The 21,613-nt window shown below is 35.5% G+C and overlaps 1 protein-coding gene across 1 annotated transcript in view; it reads left to right on the top strand.

Annotated features, from left to right (window-relative positions):
* Positions 1–19,696, top strand: part of LOC114653121 (FYVE and coiled-coil domain-containing protein 1) — a 64,813-nt gene extending 45,117 nt beyond the window's left edge. Inside the window, exons 3-5 of the mRNA XM_028803289.2 lie at positions 7,988–8,198; positions 16,407–16,516; positions 17,877–19,696. Of these exons, the coding sequence (XP_028659122.2) occupies positions 7,988–8,198; positions 16,407–16,516; positions 17,877–17,952 (397 nt within the window). The 3' untranslated portion in view covers positions 17,953–19,696. The remainder of the gene's footprint in view (positions 1–7,987; positions 8,199–16,406; positions 16,517–17,876) is intronic.
* The last annotated feature ends 1,917 nt before the right edge of the window (positions 19,697–21,613 follow it).

Raw genomic sequence — 21,613 nt, forward strand, 5'->3', positions numbered from 1 at the left:
TCAATGTTTTATTAAAAAATGATTAAATGCAGGGAATAACAAGACAAAAAATATTCTCAAAATACTCACCCCAACCCCATCTGTCTATTCTAAAAATTCACTCACCCCAACCCCATCTGTCTATTCCAAAAATTCATTTACCACCCCCCAACCCTGATGCCTAAACAATTAAGAATTTTAATAATCCAAATTTTATTTATTCTTTATGGTTATATTTTCTCATGTGTTACCTGTTTATAAGGTTGTTAAATTCTTAATTCTTGCAGCTGAGATCAAAAGTAAAGTAATATTTATAAAGAAAGAACACCAATGCTAAAAAGGTAAGTGGTTAGGGAGTTTCCACCTAGAAGTGGTTAAGAGTTTGGCTGCAATGGTGCCTAAAGATAAAGCATTTTTTTGAAAGAGAGATAACGACAGGTAAGACATGTCCAAAAGGAGAAGTTGAGGTGTAAATGAGCACAAAAGACAAATGAAGACTAATGGATCAAGACTTGTGTGAACGTGCCTGTAGCATCCAGGTCACAAAAAGGACATTGTAGTCTTGGAGTCTGGCCCAAAGTACACCATTCTTAAATTAATAAATTAACTTTATTCAATCGTGCAGTATATTAAATCTACTCAAAAATATTGCTTGTAATTTGTTGCCTTATTTTTCTTTGTAATTTGTTGCCTTATCTTAAGTACTTTTAACGCATTATTTTTTACAGTGTATCTGTAATTATAACCATAGTTTACTTAACAATTCATGAAAGTATTCAGTTAAAGTACTACTTCCATCCATCCATTATCCAACCTGCTATATCCTAACGACAGGGTCACGGGGGTCTGCTGGAGCCAATCCCAGCCAACACAGGGCATAAGGCTGGAAACAAATCCTGGGCAGGGCGCCAGCCCACCGCAGGGCGCGCACAAACACACACACACACCAAGCACACACTAGGGACAATTCAGAATCGCCAATGCACCTAACCTGCATGTTTTTGGACTGTGGGGGGAAACCAGAGTACCCGGAAGAAACACACACAGACACAGGGAGAACATGCAAACTCCACGCAGGGAGGACCCGGAAAGCGAACCCAGGTCTGTTTACTGTGAGGCAGCAGCACTAAGTACTACTTCCAGTTGCATGATTTTTCTCAAATTTCATATCTACTTCATATCGCCTTCAACACAATCCAACCTCTGCTCCACAGGGACAGCTGACAGGGATGGGAGTAGATTCATACCTGGTGGCATAGATCGTGGACTATCTTAAAGACAGACCTCAGTATGTGTGTCTTGGGAACTGCACTTCTGACATTGTGGTCAGCAACACAGGAGCGCCACGGGGGACTGTACTTTCTCCGGTCCTGTTCAGCCTGTATACATCGGACTTCCAATACAACTCGGAGTCCTGCCACGTGCAAAAGTTCGCTGACAACACTGCTATTGTGGGCTGCATCAGGAGTGGGCAGGAGGAGGAGTATAGGGACCTAATCAATGACTTTGTTAAATGGTGCGACTCAAACCACCTACACCTGAACACCAGCAAAACCAAGGAGCTAGTGGTGGATTTTAGGAGGCCCAGACCCCTCATGGACCCCGTGATCATCAGAGGTGACTGTGTACAGATGGTGCAGACCTATAAATACCTGGGAGTGCAGCTGGATGATAAATTAGACTGGACTGCCAATACTGATGCTCTGTGTAAGAAAGAACAGAACCAGTTATACTTCCTTAGAAGGCTGGCGTCCTTCAACATCTGCAATAAGATGCTGCAGATGTTCTATCAGACGGTTGTGGCGAGCGCCTTCTTCTACGTGGTGGTGTGCTGGGGAGGCAGCATTAAGAAGAAAGACGCCTCACGCCTGGACAAACTGGTGAAGAAGGCAGGCTCTATTGTTGGCATGGAGCAGGACAGCTTGACATCTGTGGCAGAGTGACGGGCACTAAGCAGGCTCCTATCAATTATGGAGAATCCACTGCATCCACTAAACAGTGTCAACTCTAGACAGAAGAGCAGCTTCAGCGACAGACTGTAGTCACTGTCCTGCTCCACTGACAGACTGAGAAGATCGTTCCTCCCCCAAACTATGCGACTCTTCAATTCCACCTGGGGGGGAAAACATTAACATTATACAAAGTTATTGTCTGTTTTTACCTGCATTATTATCAATCTTTAATTTAATATTGTTTTTTGTATCAGTATGCTGCTGCTGGAGTATGTGAATTTCCCCTTGAGATTAATAAAGTATCTATCTATCTATCTATCTATCTATCTATCTATCTATCTATCTATCTATCTATCTATCTATCTATCTATCTATCTATCTATCTATCTATCTATCTATCTATCTATCTATCTATCTATCTATCTATCTATCTATCTATCTATCTATCTATCTATTTTTCAGCATTTCTAATATCCACACAATATTTGTTAGCAGTTTTCAAATGAGATCTTTCCCCTCCTTAGATAAAACTAGTAAGTAGGACTGGACTTTGGATGAGTACAGTGCTGGAGAAGAAAGAGGAATCATACAGCTAATGAAATTGATATGTTGGTGTAATGTTCAATTTGACAGAGGCAACATCAGCTTAAAGAGAAAGATCAGTTTTAAACTAAAATTTCAATTACCTGTTCATTTGTTTGAAGACAGACCAATAATCGTGGAATACAATTAAATTTAATTTGGGGGAAAATGACTACATGTAGATTACAAAATTGTGATGGTTATGTCAGGAGAAAGGTCAGTTGACTTACACTGATAACTAATAGGAAATAGAACAGACTTAGACCAATTGATCTTGTAGTCTGAAACTGTAGTGAATCTATCAAACAGGTACAAGACTGAAGATATATACAGTGCAGCATTGTTTACAAATAAGAGCATTGTCTGCATATAAGAAAATTGAGTGATGGGAATTTTGTATTGTGATTGGAGTGATATAACTTAAAGAGCAAATAGCAGTTTCCAGCAGATAAAGAGAAAGAGCAGACACACAGCAGCCATGTCAGAATTGGTAATGAGTGTAAGGTCCATGATCATTTTTTGCAAAAACGTATTTATTGTAAGATTATCCAAAAGTATGATCAGTTTAATTTGTCAAAAGCTTTTTCAGCCTCAGGAGATAATAGAGCCACAGGAGATTTTATGCCAGAAGACATAATTGTAATACAGTGGAACCTCGGTTTGCGAGCATAATTCATTCCGGAAACGTGTTCGTAGTCCAAAGCACTCATATATCAAAGTGAATTTCCCCATAAGAAATAATGGAAACTCAGATGATTTGTTCCACAACCCAAAACTATTCATATAAAAATGATTAATACAAAATATAAAGTAAAAGTACATAAAACAAATTAACCTGCACTTTACCTTTGAAAAGAATCATGGCTGGTGTGAATGAGTTTCTAAACTCTTGTGGGATTGCACCCAACGGGATGACACGCAGAAGAGCGTCCCAAAGCAATCGTAGTCTCCCCGTGCTGTAGCAGTTCTCCGTAAGAGCGAATCCGAAAAAATCGCGGACATGCTATAAGCGCCTGCCGTCAATGGGTGATACAAGGAACATTATAAATGTGCAGTACCCTGCCTGACTGCTGTGTCTGTGTATAAATAACTGCGCTGTTGCTGTTTCAAGCTGAATAAAGCTTGTGTTGCTAAAGTACTGAGACTCAGCTTCGTGTTTTAGGGTGCAAGACGGGGACTTGCACGTCACAGCACACACGCGCACACACAGTCAAAAATGCTAATGCTGTAGTAAACACTATACGCTCATACGGATGTTGACTATATGAGTGAGGCACGCCGACTCAGATGGAGAATAGGAGACGATTGCCCACAATCCCGCAGTGAAAGAGAGAGAAGAACCACCAGCTCAGTTGTGATCACATGACGCTCAGCAGACAAACTACTCGTATTGCAAGACCTCGCTCGTTTATCAAGTGAAAATTTATTTAAAATTTTTGCTCGTCTTGCAGAACATTTGTAAACCAAGTTACTCGCAAACCGAGGTTCCACTGTATATAGTAATCTGTGTATACATTGTCTAAAAGTGGTCAGGCGTGAATAAAGTTTAATCTGGGTGTGTTAATTTACCAATAACACTAATTTTATAACAATAATTTTAACTTTTTTTCTAACATGAATCAAAATATGTGAATTCTTTCATGTTGAATTCTAATATCTAATAGGACTCTCTATCACTCAAGGATGTTAATTGACAAATGTTCAAAATTTACAATACTGTAAATGTATGTTTACACTGTATACTGTATACATGGGGGAATGTCTCACCTTAAAAGTAAAAGTTTACAGTATTTCACTGAACTTGCCCTTAGGAATATCCATCTTAACAGTTTATTGTAGTCCGCAAGCATACTGGGACTCTACTTGCCTTGGTATCCCATTTGCATTTCAGAAATGACCTGAGGGAAACATTTGCCTTGCTTATTGATGACTACTCTTAGACTTCAAGGTAATAAGTCCAAATATCAATTGAAAAAAATTAATTTTACACTTTGACATCTGATCACAATCTGGCATGGATCAGTGCCTCAGACAGGGCGCAGGCTCCTGTCTCAACATTTTCAAATGTGTTTCAGTAATCTCTGGAATATGTATTTTATGCTCCTCTGGAAAGTTATAAAATGTTGACAAACAGAAAAACAAATTAATCCTTAATTAATGTTTTAAAAACCCATACGCCTTAATAAAGGTTTATATACTAAAATACACAGCCTAAAAAGTCATATTTCAAAAAACTATGAGTAAGAGTAAAAGAAAAATTCTGAGTACATTTTAGAAATAAGCATGAAAGTGTATTTTTAAAACAACCCTATGTTGCTCTTTCACAGAATCTTTGTTAACCAATGTAATCAGACTTGCTCTAGAATTAAACATTAGCTAGCAATTTAACATTGGTATTGATTAATAAGTGTTGGTAGTTCTGGCATGAGAAAGGGTGTTTATCCTGCTTGAGCATTAGTGAAACTTCTGCAGTAGTAAGTCCCAAAACGTCAATAGAAGCTCTCACAGTATACTGTCAATTCCAGGACAATTTGCATTTTCTCAGAAAATGGGGAGCATTACACAGTTCTTGAGCTGTACTCTGTGCACCCAGGAGTTCTGGTTCTGTCTTAGAGAGATGCAATAAATAGACTGTAGATAAAAATGAGTTAATGGATTGATGGGAGACATTTTCCTGAGCAGAAAACAATGTGGTACAGAAAGAGGCCAATTCTACATTGATTTTCTTATGACCTGCTGTGATCTGACCATTATACTCTTTTAACTCAAATATGTTCAAGGGAATTTAATTTTTTCACAGCTGCAAAGCTAAAAGCTGACTGGGCAAAGCTGTATAACAATGAGCATGATTGTTATGCATATAAAATTCAAACATTTTTATTAGCAGTGCGTTTATCTGAGCCTTGACAGCTGAAATGTATGCACAGAGGTTACTATTACGTTTAAGAGCACAAGAAAGTTCTGACTCTATTTTTTTTTTTTTAATTTTTATTAAAAGCAAATAACAATCAAATCAAACTTAACAAAACCAAAATTCCACCCCCACCCAAAAGAAAGAAAGAGAGGAGAGCCAGCCAACAAAGCAAAGCTTTAAAGCAACAAGGAATGTTTTCCCCGATGTAGAAGCTTATTCTAAAATGTTATTGATTAGATCCTGCTATATTTTAAGAAAGTTTTGACGAGATCCTCTGAGTGAGAATTTGATTTTTTTCCAATTTAAGATAGTATAGGATATCATTTACCCACTGACTTTAAAGGTGGTAGGTTGGGATTCTTCCAGTTCAGCAAAATAAGTCTAAGTGCTAGTAGTGAGGTAAAGGCAATTACGATTTATTTGTCCTTCTCCATTTTAAGCCCATCTGAGACTACACCGAACACAGCTATTAATGAGTTAGGAATGATTGTGACACCAAGGCTATCTGATAGGCATTTGAAGATTTTTGTCCAAAACAATGTTAATTTGAGGCTGGAGCTAGATTACAGTGTTCAGCAGTTGAGCATTGAGCTGGAAACATTTCGGATAATTTTAATCAGAATGAATGCACTAAATAGAAATGTTATGTGAAAGTTCCTTTCCCCATTTTGCCCTGGCATATTTGAAAGGAAAGGACTTTGAAATGTTTTTATAAATTTTCGAGATGCTATCAGAGTCTTCAAGACTGATCAATATTTCTTCTGGAATAGAAAGGTGAAAGGTGTGGAAAATTGTGCAGGTTCAGTTCAGCAATGTTTATAGCTTGAAATAGTAGAAAAAATGTGCTGATGAGAAGTTAAATTTGAAGCTTAAATGCTCGTAGGATGCAAAAACATTATCGATATACAAGTCTCTATAAATGTTTCAATCCCAGATATTTTCCAAGCATTTAATACTGTGTATGTTTGAGGGGGTAGAAATACTTGGTTGTCATGTAGAGGTTCAACAGGTAAGAGCTTCTCTGTAATAAAGTGCTTCCTACATTAGTGCCTTATTCTGAGTGAATGAAGGGCAATTGGATTATAAGTGTATTGATGATAGCAAAATGAACCCCCCAACATCCATCCATCCATCCATTTTCCAACCCGCTGAATCCGAACACAGGGTCACGGGGGTCTGCTGGAGCCAATCCCAGCCAACACAGGGCACAAGGCAGGAACCAATCCCGGGCAGGGTGCCAACCCACCGCAGGACACACTCAAACACACCCACACACCAAGCATACACCAGGGCCAATTTAGAATCGCCAATCCACCTAACCTGCATGTCTTCGGACTGTGGGAGGAAACCGGAGCGCCCAGAGGAAACCCACGCAGACACGGGGAGAACATGCAAACTCCACGCAGGGAGGACCTGGGAAGTGAACCCGGGTCCCCAGGTCACCCAACTGCGAGGCAGCAGCGCTACCCACTGCGCCACCGTGCCGCCAACCCCCCAACAGTGGTGTATAAAAGGTTAAAGTTGAGGTATCTTGAAAATACAGTCCCAATACAATAAATCTCAGGAATGATACTAAATAGTTCTAATGGATACTGAGATAATGTATAATAGTACATTCCCGATACAATAAATGAAGGATATGAAGTTAAAAAAACACCTTTTAAATAGATAGTTACTGTGTAGTTGCCCAGAATTACACATTCAGTATTCATTGAAAGAGATTGCAATATAATAATCTAGAAAGAAATTCAAGGAGGAATGAAGTATGTTTCACAAATATTCTATTTATAAATATTAATACATTTTTTTATTCTTGATTTTTTCCCATCCAAAATTTTATTGTTTGTGTCTCTACATTACCGGGTCAGATTTAGATGTTTAGAGCGCCAGCTTCTCAGCACAAGAGCACCCTTTTGCCTGTCAGCAAAATCCAGTGGAGCACCCTTGTTCAATTTTATCAAGGACACCCTCCGTTCAAGCAGACTAGTGACTGTGATTTTTGTGATCACTTGTGAGGAGGAAAGTGCTATTGTGAGGCATGTTATCACAGGGTTTTACCATATTTGTGCTTTATAATTTAATGCAAAGCATGTATAGTCTATTGTCTATTTGCTTTTGAATGAATAATGCTATAAACCTATTATAGCAGCATAGAGTTGCTTCTTCTCCACATTGAGAGGAACCAAGTAAAGTGATTTGGTCCCTTAGAGATGGTAATACTTTGATGGCTCCAAAAGAAGGTGTACAGGACGTGGCACATTAAGGTAAAACTCAAGAGACTGCTAAGGAATTATATTTCTCATCTGGCCTAATAATGCACGCAAGTTCCTCCAGAATCAGTTAGACATATGGTAGCTTGTGGTAAGAAAATGAGGTGCAAACAGATAGCAATCTGTTACAATCATTTCTGTTACTTGTAAAGACCATCTTTTAAAATTCCTTCAGTCAGACTGCAATGCAGTTACATCTTCATATCTGACACTTATCAGCTTGTAATTTCACTGAAACATTTTTAACATTATGACAAAACTGACTTAAATCTAACTTTCATTTCATATAGGTACAAGATCCCCATGAATGTTGAAGATATATCACGTTTTGGAGATGGCAACAGAGAGCTTTTTATTAAGTCTAGCTGTTACAGCATCATTCCTATTATTGTCAATGAATCTGGAACCACAATCAGCTGGGTGTTTTCATCTGAACCAAAAAGCATCTCCTTTAGTGTAGTCTATCAAGAATCTTTGGAAGCTCCTGTGGAAAAAAGTAAGGTAAGATACAGCCTTAAAAATATCTACAATCAAACATTGTTTATTTTCATTTAACTTACTGTGCTGTAAAGTCAAGACCACATTTTTTATCTTTTGTGTTGCTATTCCAATTTTATAAGAAATAATTACACAAGTAAAACATAGTCACTTATTTTGTTTATCGTTCTGTATAAGCAGTTCTAAAATGAGATTAAAGGAATGAGTAGTCTCTTTTCATTTATAAAATTTCTTCATTTTAAAAATACCATTAACAATATCAAGGCAAATAACTTGGCTGTAACTATTTATAATTAATATACAGTAAGTGCATTTAAAATTACATTCTAGCTACTTTATTCCATGTCTTCTGTTAACATTCATTGTTTGCTGCTTTAAAGCAAAGTGGAGTCATTAATGTGATTTCTTATAATGTTAACTAATTTAATAGTAGTTTAGATGTAATTTTGGTTTCAGCAGTAGTGCCCATATATTGCTGATTAAAACCAGTTGTTTAATTTAAGATATACTGCAATTTTCTACTTTTATATCCATTTACTTTTTTCTGGTTCAGATTATGGAGCCAAATGATATCCTGGTGACAGCAGCAGCAGCAGCTGCCATAGAGGGTGCAATTGAACAGAGTTATTGGACAGAGATTCTGTCATCTAGGATGAAAAATATTAATCAGTTATGTGCAATAGAGGTGTACCATTTATATGAATGAACATGAATTGTCAATGCACAGTGGAAGATAATAAAAAAAAAAGTTATAGAATATTGCCTAAAGACATTTTGGATTGTATACCACAATATTGCAGTTTCATTTTCAGTCATTGTAGGATCCTGAGCAAATTTAACTTCACATTGAAAAAAAACATCAATTAAGTAACACAGTATAAATGAATTTTCTAAACTCACTGTGACTATTTCTAATTAGAGGACTTGTTCTTTCCTTAAAATATTGTTTTGAATCTCTTTCAATTAACTCTCCCAAGGAGTTCCTAGAATCTTTTTAAAATGAAATATTTAACAATCATTCATTCTCGAAAGTCTTTTCAATTAGTCAAGGCATTTTTCTCTATATTACATTAAATATCTTACACTGTCAGAGACAAATTCAGCTTTTTATTAAAGCTCACTTGCAACATATTTAAATTTCTCATGGATCTACATTTGATTTGAATCCCATTAATAGGCACTGCTCGTGTGGAATTTGAACATTCTGCCTGTGTCTGTATGTTTTTTTCTGGATGTTCCCATTTTCTTTCCACATCCCCAAAAAAGTGCTGCTTAAATGGATTGGTGACACTGCTAGAATTTGGTGTGTATGTGAATAGGCCCTGTGATGAAATGGTGCCCCACTCAGGGATGTTTCCTGCCTCTTGGCCAGTGCAACAAGAATAGGCTCATGTTTCCTATGATTGATAGTTGGATTAGTTGGGAATGAGAATATCATGTTATACTTTATGCTTTAATTTAAAAAAAAAAATTGTTTGCATTTATATAGCGCTTTTCTCACTACTCAAAGCGCTCAGCAATTGCAGGGTAAGGGCCTTGCTGAAGAGCCCAACAGAGCAGAATCCCTTTTGGCATTTACGGGATTTGAACCGGCAACCTACCGATTGCCAGTGCAGATCCCTAGCCTCAGAGTCACCACTCCACCACTCTGTAATTTATAATGTGAAGAGGCTGTAAACCTGCATTTGTTGTGGATTGTCTGAGAAGAACAGCATGTTGTAAGTATTTTACATCAATGCATTTGTTGATAACAGACTTGATTTAAGATGTTAAATCATTACTTTTTTTGTTTAAATGAATATATCTGCCTAGATGCCCTTCTAGTTAAAACTGGCATATAATTGTGTGTGATCTGTTTTTGTTTGCATTGCACTGTGCTTCAAAAGTAAACTAATAAGTTTGCATTCTTAGCAGCTGATCAGCTTTCTTACAGGAGAATTGGGTCCTAAAACTTCTACAGAAATTCTACAGAAATATATACTGCTAAGTTCTACACTATTGTATATACTGTTGTTGTTGTTATTGGTGTAAATGACACAATGTGCTGAAATCTGGTGGCACTAAGTTACAGTACTTTATTTTTGTTTGTTGCCACTGATCACACTTTAATAGTTTGTGATTGTTTAATTGGAAACTTCTTCACTGATGATCAAGTTATTGCCAAACACTGTTAGCCAACAGAGACATCTTGTGGAAATAATTGGAAATTCATAAAATGCAGCATAGATGGTTTTGACCAGTTCTCCTCAGTCCAAACAATGTGCTTCTCAGCAAAATCTAGTGTATCTTTTTTCTTCTTCATGCTGATGAGAGGCTTGGTTGCTGTCTTTTTTTTGTGATGTGGGTTAGTTTTTACTGATAAAGTATGATTGCAATATGGCTATTCTATTATTGGACAAGCAGTGAATTTCTAATTTTGATTTCCAGTGTACATTACAATAATCTGAACAAAATATAACTCTTTACTTAAGTAAAAGCTGAGGCTAAAAGCAAGTAGATGCATTTGTTTTTTTTTTTTTTCTTTTTTGTTTTTTTTTTGTGTTTTTTGCAAAACTAAAAGTATGTGATTATTTTAAGATTGCTGTGTCTATTTTTTGGTGATTACATAAAAAACTGAATTGTTTAATACTACCATCCTTTTAGTATGCTACTTTGTATTCATTCTTGTTTACTTAGTGACTCTGAAACAGTACATCTTGTAAGCCTTAACCATACATCCAAAAGAGACACTCTCTCTTAAAAATATGAGAGTTCCAGAGCCTATTCAGGAGATGCAAGGATGGAACTCACCATGGCATATCTGTCAGAGAAAATTTCTATTATTTAATTTTACTTCTGTTGTCTTAATATATACAATTATATTATGACTTGTTATTGTCTTTTTAGTAGCTTAGAAACAAAAACATCAAATCCGATGAAAAAGGAGGCAACACAAGCACAAAAGCGTGTAAAATCCTAAAAAATATTGAAACGGATTTCAAACTATAATATGTTCAAATAACAAGCATTTGCATGTAAAATTCTGTATGCAGTGCTTTTGCAAAAGCTGCATTTCAGGGTGTTGAGCGTGTCATATTGAGGTGTGTGGGTAAGAGCTGGATGAGCTTGATGCAGCATTTATTGTTACAGTATCACACAACAATGAAAATGCTTGTAAATGCAGCTAAAGGTTTTACTAGCTCTAAACAACCCTTTCTGCTCAACCCTGGCAGATTAGCCGTTCATGTTTATTACAGATTTGTTGTGTATGGGTTAATATCTGATGCTTGCAAGATATGATATGCATTAGCATTGTTTCTGCTTTTTTGGAATACATCATTCATTTTGAAATACATTATGTGCCTTGTGCTACAGTCATATGAAAAAGTTTGGGAACCCCTCTTAATTCTTTGGATTTTTGTTTATCATTGGCTAAGCTTTCAAAGTAGCAACTTCCTTTTAATATATGACATGCCTTATGGAAACTGTAGTATTTCAGCAGTGATATTAAGTTTATTGGATTAACAGAAAATATGCAATATGCATCATAAGAAAATTAGACAGGTGCATAAATTTGGGCACCCCAACCGAGATATTACATCAATACTTAGTTGAGCCTCCTTTTGCAAATATAACAGCCTCTTGACGCCTCCTATAGCCTTTGATGAGTGTCTGGATTCTGGAGGGAGGTATTTTTGACTATTCTTCCATACAAAATCTCTCCAGTTCAGTTAAATTTGATGGCTGCCGAGCATGGACAGCCTGCTTCAAATCATCCCATAGATTTTTGATGATATTCAAGTCAGGGGACTGTGACGGCCATTCCAGAAGATTGTACTTCTCCCTCTGCATGAATTTGTAGATTTCGAAATGTGTTTTGGGTCATTGTCTTGTTGGAATATCCAACCCCTGCGTAACTTCAACATTGTGACTGGTGCTTGAACATTATCCTGAAGAATTTGTTGATATTGGGTTGAATTCATTTGACCCTCGACTTTAACAAGGGCCCCAGTCCCTGAACTAGCCATACAGCCCCACAGCATGATGGAACTTCCACCAAATTTGATAGTAGGTAGCAGGTGTTTTTGTTGGAATGCGGTGTTCTTCTTCCGTCATGCAAAGCACTTTTTGTTATGACCAAATAACTCAATTTTTGTCTCATCAGTCCAAAGTACTTTGTTCCAAAATGAATCTGGCTTGTCTAAATGAGCATTTGCATACAACAAGCGACTCTGTTTGTGGTGTGAGTGCAGAAAGGGCTTCTTTCTCATCACCCTGCCATACAGATGTTCTTTGTGCAAATTGCGCTGAATTGTAGAACCATTCTCACAATCCTCCGCACATGCTGCTCCTGTATTTTTCTTGGCCTGCCAGATCTGGGTTTAACAGCAACCATGCCTGTGGCCTTCCATTTCCTGATTACATTCCTTATAGTTGAAACTGACAATTTAAACCTCTGAGATAGTTTTTTGTAGCCTTCCCCTAAACCATGATACTGAACAATGTTTGTTGTCAGATCTTTTGAGAGTTGCTTTGAGGATCCCATGCTGTCACTCTATAGAGGAGAGTCAAAGGGAAGCACAACTTGCAATTGACCAACTTAAATACTTTTTCTCATGATTGGACACAACTGTCTATGAACTTCAAGGCTTAACGAGCTAATCCAACCAATTTGGTGTTGCAAGTAATCAGTATTAAGCAGTTACATGCATTCAAATCAACAAAATTACAAGGGTACCCAAATTTTTTGCACAGCCAGTTTTTCACATTTGATTTAATTTCATACAACTAAATACTGCTTCACTAAGAATCTTTGTTCGGAAAACACCCCAGTACTCAGATGTTCCTAAGAAATGAAAGACTTATCTTTTTTGTTGAAAGTAAATTATTATGTAGGCTGAGAGGGGTTCCCAAACTTTTTCATATGACTGTAAGAAGCATATATTTCTCTTTCTGAAGTTATACCTTGAAAAGTTTACTCCTGTTAACCTGACATCCAAGTACTAATGTTAAGTCACTTTTATTCATAATCTATGTGTTTTCAATTCATTATGCATTTAAACAACTTGAAACCATTCAAATAATCTGAAAATGAATCAGGCAGCTAGTTAATTGTGACTCAGCTGCCTAACTAATATTATTGTTAAAAGTAAACACACCTGATATGAAAAAGTAAAGTTCGTTGTCTTGCAGTTGGAACAGAGTGTGAGATATGATGTTAGGATTCATCTATTAACCTAAAAAAGACCACTTCCTTTTGAGTCAGAAGTTAAATGTTGTCTGTATAATCTCAGTAGTTGCAGTGTTATTTTTAGCCTCGGACTCCAAAACAATTTACAAATTGAAATTTAATTTATGTTTGCTAACTTAATGTTGCAAAAGCTTAAACATGTAGCTCAGCTCTAAGAAAAGGTCTGAGGTACCCTGGATTGAATTTTGGCATCTACTAATATTCTTTCAAAAGTATAAAATGAAAAACTTTAATCAAAATTTGAGTAATTAATTGTTAGCCTCTTAAATTACATATCTGGAACAATTTTGAATGTTGTAACATGAGTCAACATTGGATGTACAGCGGGGAAAATAAGTATGGAACTCGTCTATGTTTTTCTCAATAAATATATTTCTAATGGGGCTATTGACATGAAATTTTCACCAGATGTCAGTAACAACACAAGTAATTCAAACATAGAAAGAAAGCAGAACAAATAAGTCCATAAATTAAGTTATGTGTAATAAAGTGGAATGATACAGGGAATAGATATTGAACACGCTTACTGAAATTTATTTAATACTTTCTAGAAAAGACTTTGTTGGTAATGACAGATATTTGGCATTATATCTGGTGACTTCTTATGCATATATTTTTCTGTATAACATCCTCTTGCACAATCTGTTTTCCACAATGAGAGATCACACTGCATGCTAAGCAGAAAAATTGTAGTTATGAGGTAGCAACTCTAATCATTATGTACCCCTAATGACAAGCCATCCATGTAGTAAAAAAAGTCAGCAGTATACAGTAGGTATCATTTTTCCCCAGGGAAATCATCATCATCATAAAATGTTATAACATGTAAATGAAATATCTAAAATCAGATTTTGTGGGTAGTTTCTGTTTCTGTTACATTTATTACTATGTTTTTATTTCTGTACTGTGTACATATGTGATTTAAGTCACCTACCTCTGCTCTATGTACCCAACTCAGAATATGATCAATTTAATAAGTACTGCTGTATGAGTCAGTATTTAAATTAACTATTATGGGACTACAAATTATTAAAGTGTAATTCTGCAGCAGAGCATCATCCAATCACATTATTTTATACACCGTTGTCTTCAAATAATTTTGTGAGCAGTGGTTAAATAGTTAAAGTCATATCCTCTCAATAAATTAAACCAGTCTGTACTTGATGAGATTTTTTCAAGCAGTATGTATTGTACATATTGAAACAAAGTTCTCAGAAATGTTGTATATACAGAACAGGGGGAGCTGGGTCCTAGGGCTTATCCTGGCAGCACTAGGTACAAGGCAGGGGACAGCCCTAAACAGGGTGCAAGCCAATTTCAGGGCCTGCACATGCATGTGCAGTCACACAAGGACAATGTAGAAGCACTACTTTAAGTAACCTGCACAACTTTAAAGTTGTGGAAGGAAAACCCACACAGATACATAGCATGGGGAAACAGTGCTAATCACTGCACCACCATAGTGCTCCTAAGAATTTAAGTGTAAATTCTGTCACATGATGAGCAACATTCCATAACTACATTGTCTTTTTGCAGATAAAATGAGTTTCACAGTAATTTTTTAGACTTTTATGGCTTTACATTATATCTTTGGCATGCTCTCGTTAGGATCCTTTTCGAAGTTTCTGCATTTAATACTTCATTAGGATACCTTTCAATGTTTTGGCATTTTAAATATTTTGTATAGTGCATTATATACTGTAGTTTCAGCATAACCTCTCTTACCATGTGCTCTGTACATCAATACCTGTGTATGCATCTTAAATACAATATGCTTTTTTATTTTTTATAGGAAAATTACAGTGAGGCTTTATCATCTACCCTATTGAAGTATATACCAACTTTTGTATTTATTATAATACTGTACTATTTTCCTCCCAGGGTCATAATATCTGCCAAGCTACTACAACAACAACAACAACATTTATTTATATAGCACATTTTCATACAAAAAGTAGCTCAAAGTGCTTTACATAATGGAGAGAAGAAAAATAAAAGACAAAATAAGAAATTAAAATAAGACAACATTAATTAACATAGAAAGGAGTAAGGTCCGATGGCCAGGGTGGACAGAAAAAACAAAAACAAAAAAAACTCCAGAAGGCTGGAGAAAAAAATAAAATCTGTAGGGGTTCCAGGCCACGAGACCGCCCAGTCCCCTTTGGGCATTCTACCTAACATAAATGAAATAGTCCTCTTTGTAGTTTGGGTTTACTACATTTTTCTATGAATTTATTTTATCAATGTAGTAGTAATAAATACTATACACTTTCTCTCTTCTTCTTTTTATGCTTTTTTTTTTGTTTTGTAATACCTCTTGTTAAGTTACATATTCATAGATGTATTCAGACACTTGGACTCTAACCTTACTCTTCTTTTTATACATGTGCATGTATTGTTTAATTGTTCTCTTCATTACAGTAATTATGAATTTTTGTAAATATAAGATGTCGTATACACTAAAAAAGACATGTATAGAAAACAATGCAAATATAAATGTAATAGAGTCATTCAAGCAAATGCTGTATTGCTGCAACCCTTATAGCTTTAAAACAAGTTTCATTGTCTTCAGAAACTTTCCCACAAGATGCACTGTCTGCATTGTGGCCTGATTTTTTTCAGTCTTAGTGAAATCTGTAATCATTTTAAGCTGAGATTTAAGATGTGGAGTCATTCTGAAACTGAAATTTCTGTATTTGGTCATGAGCTTCATTTGCAAAAACAACAATATGGGTAAACAACATATAAAGTAGTTTTTACTAATTATCACTGTGGTGAACATTTCATAGTAAAGCCAAAAGTAAATAAGCAAGTACATAATGCTAGACTGAATGGAAGATCTGTACATGTAGCAGGAATGTTGTGTATCATAAGAAAAACTTTTTGTATTGCTGTTAGGGTATAAGAGTACTGAGCAACAGAGTGTTATATTGTAGTTAAGAAAAAGAAAAATGTGCCAATATTTTTCTGTTCAATTACAGGTTTTAATCCCACTAACTCGATGCAATGCCCATAAAGAAACCATACAAGGCCAGCTAAAAGTGAGAAATCCTGGTGCTTATCTTCTTATTTTTGATAACTCATTTTCCAGGTAATATTTACATTTAAATTATTGCAATTTAAAATCAGCAAAATGGAGTACTTTATGTTTAGCTTCCTGCTCATCTCTTCTTCAAAGATAACCTTTATTTGTAGAAGGGATGTGGTTTGTTAGTGCCTAGCATGCTATACCAGCATACACAAGCCTCAATGTTTAAAGGAAAATAAGGACTCTATTAATAATTGATTTTTATATCAGATAAGGACTTCATAATGAACACTATTGCAAAGCATCTTACAGAAAAATTAACAACATAATTGAAGATGAATTACACAGAGGTGACCTGAATGTGAATAGTCAATGATCTTCTGTAAATTCATGTAAATTGTGTTTTCTTTCCCAATATATATGTATAAATATATAACTAAATTATGGTCACCCACTGGTCATTCTTATATAGTGTGTGTTATGTTTAAAAACAGAGTAGAAATGTGCGTTCTCTCCTGATATACATGTAAGAGCCTCATTCTCCTACAGCTTTTCACTTATTGTCTTTTTTTCAATGTTTCCAGCAGTTAAGCTTGCATCAGCACTTACCTATAATACAGCTTACAGCTGTTAGCAGCTCATTTTAAAAGTCAGTATCCAACCTGTTATTATAACCATTGTCTTCAATAAAATCCAGTTTTTGATCTCAGTTAACTTTTTTTCGTGAAGTCAGTCTGACAAATTAGTTTATTTGCAGTGAAAATTCTACTCCTTCTAATTCTGCCTCTTATTCTTCAATCGTCTTTCCACTTATTGGCTCTGACCACAGTGTATCTGGATCTAGAGTGCGTTCTGAGATACTTCTAATGCCTTTGTACTTCTGTCAGTTTAGTTTCAGATCATGCTTAAACAAAATAAACTGTGTCAGTCTTAAATACATTTGGTAGCAAATGCAAAATCAAAAATGTTAAAGATTAGTACTGTACACAGACCAGCATTATGCTATTGATTTTTCTCTACTTACTAAACTATAATTCTGTCTCATCAACGCTTACTGCTTTATTTTGTATATAATGATAAAGGCATTTCCTGCTTCAGTTTAACAGTAGAGTGACAGGCAATTATATGTTTGATAATTAAATCATAGCTAACAATAACTAAGATGGCACAAATGGAAAGTTATAGTCTGGATGCATTTAATTCTTAAATAAAATGTTTTTTTCATTTACCTATAATTGACTAATGACTCTGATATAATGTTACAGAGTTAAAGAGTATTTTAGGTCAATTTAATACACATATTAAAAATCTGTCATATATGCCATTTTTTAGTTTTGTTTTGAAGTACAAATTAATTTCAAAACTGTAAAGTGGAATTAAAAGTCTAGAGGTAAAGTACATTTCTTTTCTTTTCCTTTTCAAGGTTTGTCTCCAAAAAGGTTTTTTACCACCTGGCGATTGAGAAGCCTATAATCTATGATGGAAGCGATTCTCCATAAAGTAACACCAGTTTGTATGCTGATTATTAGTTTACACTTTTTAAAGTTCTGAGTGTGTTTAGAGTGAAAGTGAAGTGCATAAAATATTATCTATATTTAGAGTCTAGATTAAGTGATAGTTTTTAAGGTTGGTGTTTATTTATGCAAAGCATTTACTGTTATGATATTTAGTAATCATTTAAACTTTTTCAATTGAGAGTAAAATTGTGCACCTGAGTGCTGTAAATTTTTAAAGGTGTTTTTAAAAGTAGATACTAACCCACACTTTATATATTTATATAGATTTTTTTCAACCAAAAATAAACTGCACTTTTTAAGAATGTATAAATATGAAAACTACCAAACATAGACATACAATGAAATATATGTAGTAATTTATAATACTTCAAAATCTGCATTGGGCTTAATTATGCTATAGCAGACAAGATTGTATTTCCATTTTGAGTTTATCAAAAAGAGAATACATTTTTAGAATCACCTTTATTTTATCCTTGTTCTCCTCCAAAATTATTCAACAGTTATGTTGAACTGTTAGGGTCTTGCATGAATACTATAAAGTCCTCCTCTCAGTTAAAATTTTCCCATTAGGTTAATTTACTGAGGTTGTTAAGCAAGCCCAGACTAATAATATGTGGATTATTTTAAGAAAAGTGTTCCTAAATTTGATGTTTAGAAATATGTTAACTTAAGTTCAATTGCATAACAGCTTTTCATTAATTTATATTATATGTTTAAAAAACAGAATACTTAGAAGACTGCATTCTTATACCACTGAATGTTGGGACACTATTAAAATAGACATTTACTTTTGAATAGTTAAGGTTAAATAAAGTATTTTAGTGCAAAATCTTCAACATATATGATTAACTGAATAATAAATTATTTATCACTCATTTACACATGTGCTAGAGACTAAACAAAACTGACTGCAGCATTTTTGTCTGAAGCAACATACAGAAATCTTTAACTTTATTTTTGTCCAGAGCTGAAAATCAGACTGTTCTCTTTTTCTTCTTCCATTTCTGGTGTAACACTAAAAACCACATTGTCTTGGCATTGCATTTCCCATTCATCTGTTTAACTCAGTTTTGGTGCTCAGAGAGTATCCCAGCAGCACTGGGTTCAGAACAGGGGCTAATCACCATGAACATTCATGTATTCAGCAACACTCACTCACTAGAGAACAGGAAAACAATTGACTTAATATGCTGCAGAAAAACTGAATAAAGTTAAAATATACATGCAGACACAGGGAGAATGTGCACACTCCGGACATACACTGACTGGGTCAGGATTTGAATTCAGTACCCTGTGGATGTAAAGCAACACTGCTACCTCAGCAGCAGCCCACTGCACAATGTTCCATTTTCATTTTATTAAAAAAGTATCCTCTATATAAGCCAATCAATAAGTTCCTTTTGTAAACACAACTTTTATCAGTTTTAATTGATACAAAAATTTCATTTTAGGCACTGCTCTGAATGTTTTTTGTTGATACTTCAAACAGTCCTTACTAAATAGGCAGCTTTTACAGTTTATGAGAAATAAACCTTTATTGTGAAGTTAAAAAATAGTTTTATTTTACCACTACTGCTTGATGAAAATATAGGTAACTGGAGTGGATATCCAATATCATTTAACATAGTTAATTTTTATCTCATTGGTGATCATCATATTTTCCAGCATCACCTTTTTAAAAACAATCAAAAATCAGTGTAAGTACATTCCTTCATTCATTTAAAAAATAAAATGGGTGACTTATCTCCATTGTAATATGAAATATAAAGAAAAAGGTAAAGAATAATTGTACTTTGAAAATAAAGAAAATATTATGCTTGTTGAAAAACACTTCCCTGTTTTGTTTAATTGACTTTATAATTTTAGAACCCCTCTATTTGATTTGTCTATTGGTATTACATATAAGGAGTACAGTACACCCCCAAAATTCGCAGGGGTTACGTTCCTGGAGCACCCGCGAATTGTGAAAAACCGCAAATTTTGGATGTGGTTAAAAAATGCCTATTTTCATAGTTTAAACCCTAAATATGCCCCCAAAACACTTGAATTTAATTTCAAACTCAGCTTAATACATTACCTAAAAATAAAGAGTGTAAAGATAAACCTGTATACTGTACTGCCATGTCTCCCGCAGTGCTAGAATGTAAAATACAGATGTTACCGCTATATGTACTGTAATTCATGCAAACGCGTTTTCATTGCCAGAAGCCTTAGACGGTGCAGCTTGTTTCGGCGGCATCTTGGTGCTTTAACCGTTAAACTGCCACATACTTGGGGGTTAATGCATCCCTGGACGCCAAATACCTTTTTGCTGCACTTTAGGTAAATGTCACAATCAACAAAGAAAAAGTGAAATTTTAATGGAACACATTTTTTTTCATGCAAAGAGCATCACAATTACTGCAACACTGATCATTTTACACACTGCTAATGAACTGTAAAAACTATTTAAAAAAACTACTGGAACAATATGTACAAAGTGCAACTGACACCATGGATGTAATGATGCACTGAGCCAACTGCACTTAAACTGGCTGCACGAAAGCACACAGAGGTAAGCGGTGATGCTTGCAGGCTAGTCTTAGTGCAGCTTGGGTCACATAATTGCACACAAACACAGGAGATTGTAGAGACAGGAACTTTATTCAAACACTTCAAACAAACATGTCTCTTTCAGAAGTAAAAGGTGCTCAGCATGCAATTAGTTAACGATTAAACAATAGACAAATATCATAGTAGCAGAGAATGTCTGGGGGAGGAGAGAGAAACAAAGCAATCAGCCAAAAAGGACAGGAATGTTCAGACTTTTAAGTAATCGTAGTGTTGTGCGAGAAGCCGCAATCCAGAAGACGGTGATTTATTTATTTTTATGGTGGAGATTCCAGCCTTGACCCAACGCCCACATTCACAAACAGAGACAAAAACAAAACAAACCGGTAATCAAACAGCAAATAAAGAATGTAATGAAAACAAATGAAATAAGAAAACAACAATACCACCCCTGTTCCCCTTACGGAGATTACACATTAAATACAACAAAGCACAAAAAAACACACACAGTAAATCATGAAAAACGGCAACGGATGAAATGTAATGATGAAAATAGATAGTCCAGAGATCCGCACGTTGGATGGGAATGTACAGATAGTCCTACCAGTAGTTCCTGAAATGGTGAAGACAGGTGGACGGGTTCAGGAGCGCTCCTTTCTTTGCAGGATGGCCATGAATCCACTTACAGTCCTCATGTACACAGGCTGACAATCCAGACGCACAAAACGATCCAGGACAAAATGAATAAGTACAGGTAGCCCAACAGAAGGCAGACAGACAGGAACTTGAAACACAAATTACAAAAACTTTTTTTTAAAAGCCGTGCTGACATCCTTTGACCTCAGCAGCCCCAGCACTCTTAGTAGAAGACCAGTCAGAGCCACTGCAGGGACTGCTGGGAGTTGCAGTTTCAAATTCTATTGGCTACTTTCACCATCCCAGTTTTCACCATCCCGGTTTTCTCTACAGCTGCTTCCTGTTCTCTCTACAGTACAGTATTGCCACGAAAAAAGCCATAAAAATTGGGGAGGATATTTGCGTTTTCCGCTAACATTTATTAGTTAGGTTCTAAGGAAAAATCCGCGAATGACTG

This window comes from Erpetoichthys calabaricus, chromosome 6 (genome assembly GCF_900747795.2).
Source record: "Erpetoichthys calabaricus chromosome 6, fErpCal1.3, whole genome shotgun sequence".
Taxonomy (NCBI): Eukaryota; Metazoa; Chordata; class Cladistia; order Polypteriformes; family Polypteridae; genus Erpetoichthys; species Erpetoichthys calabaricus.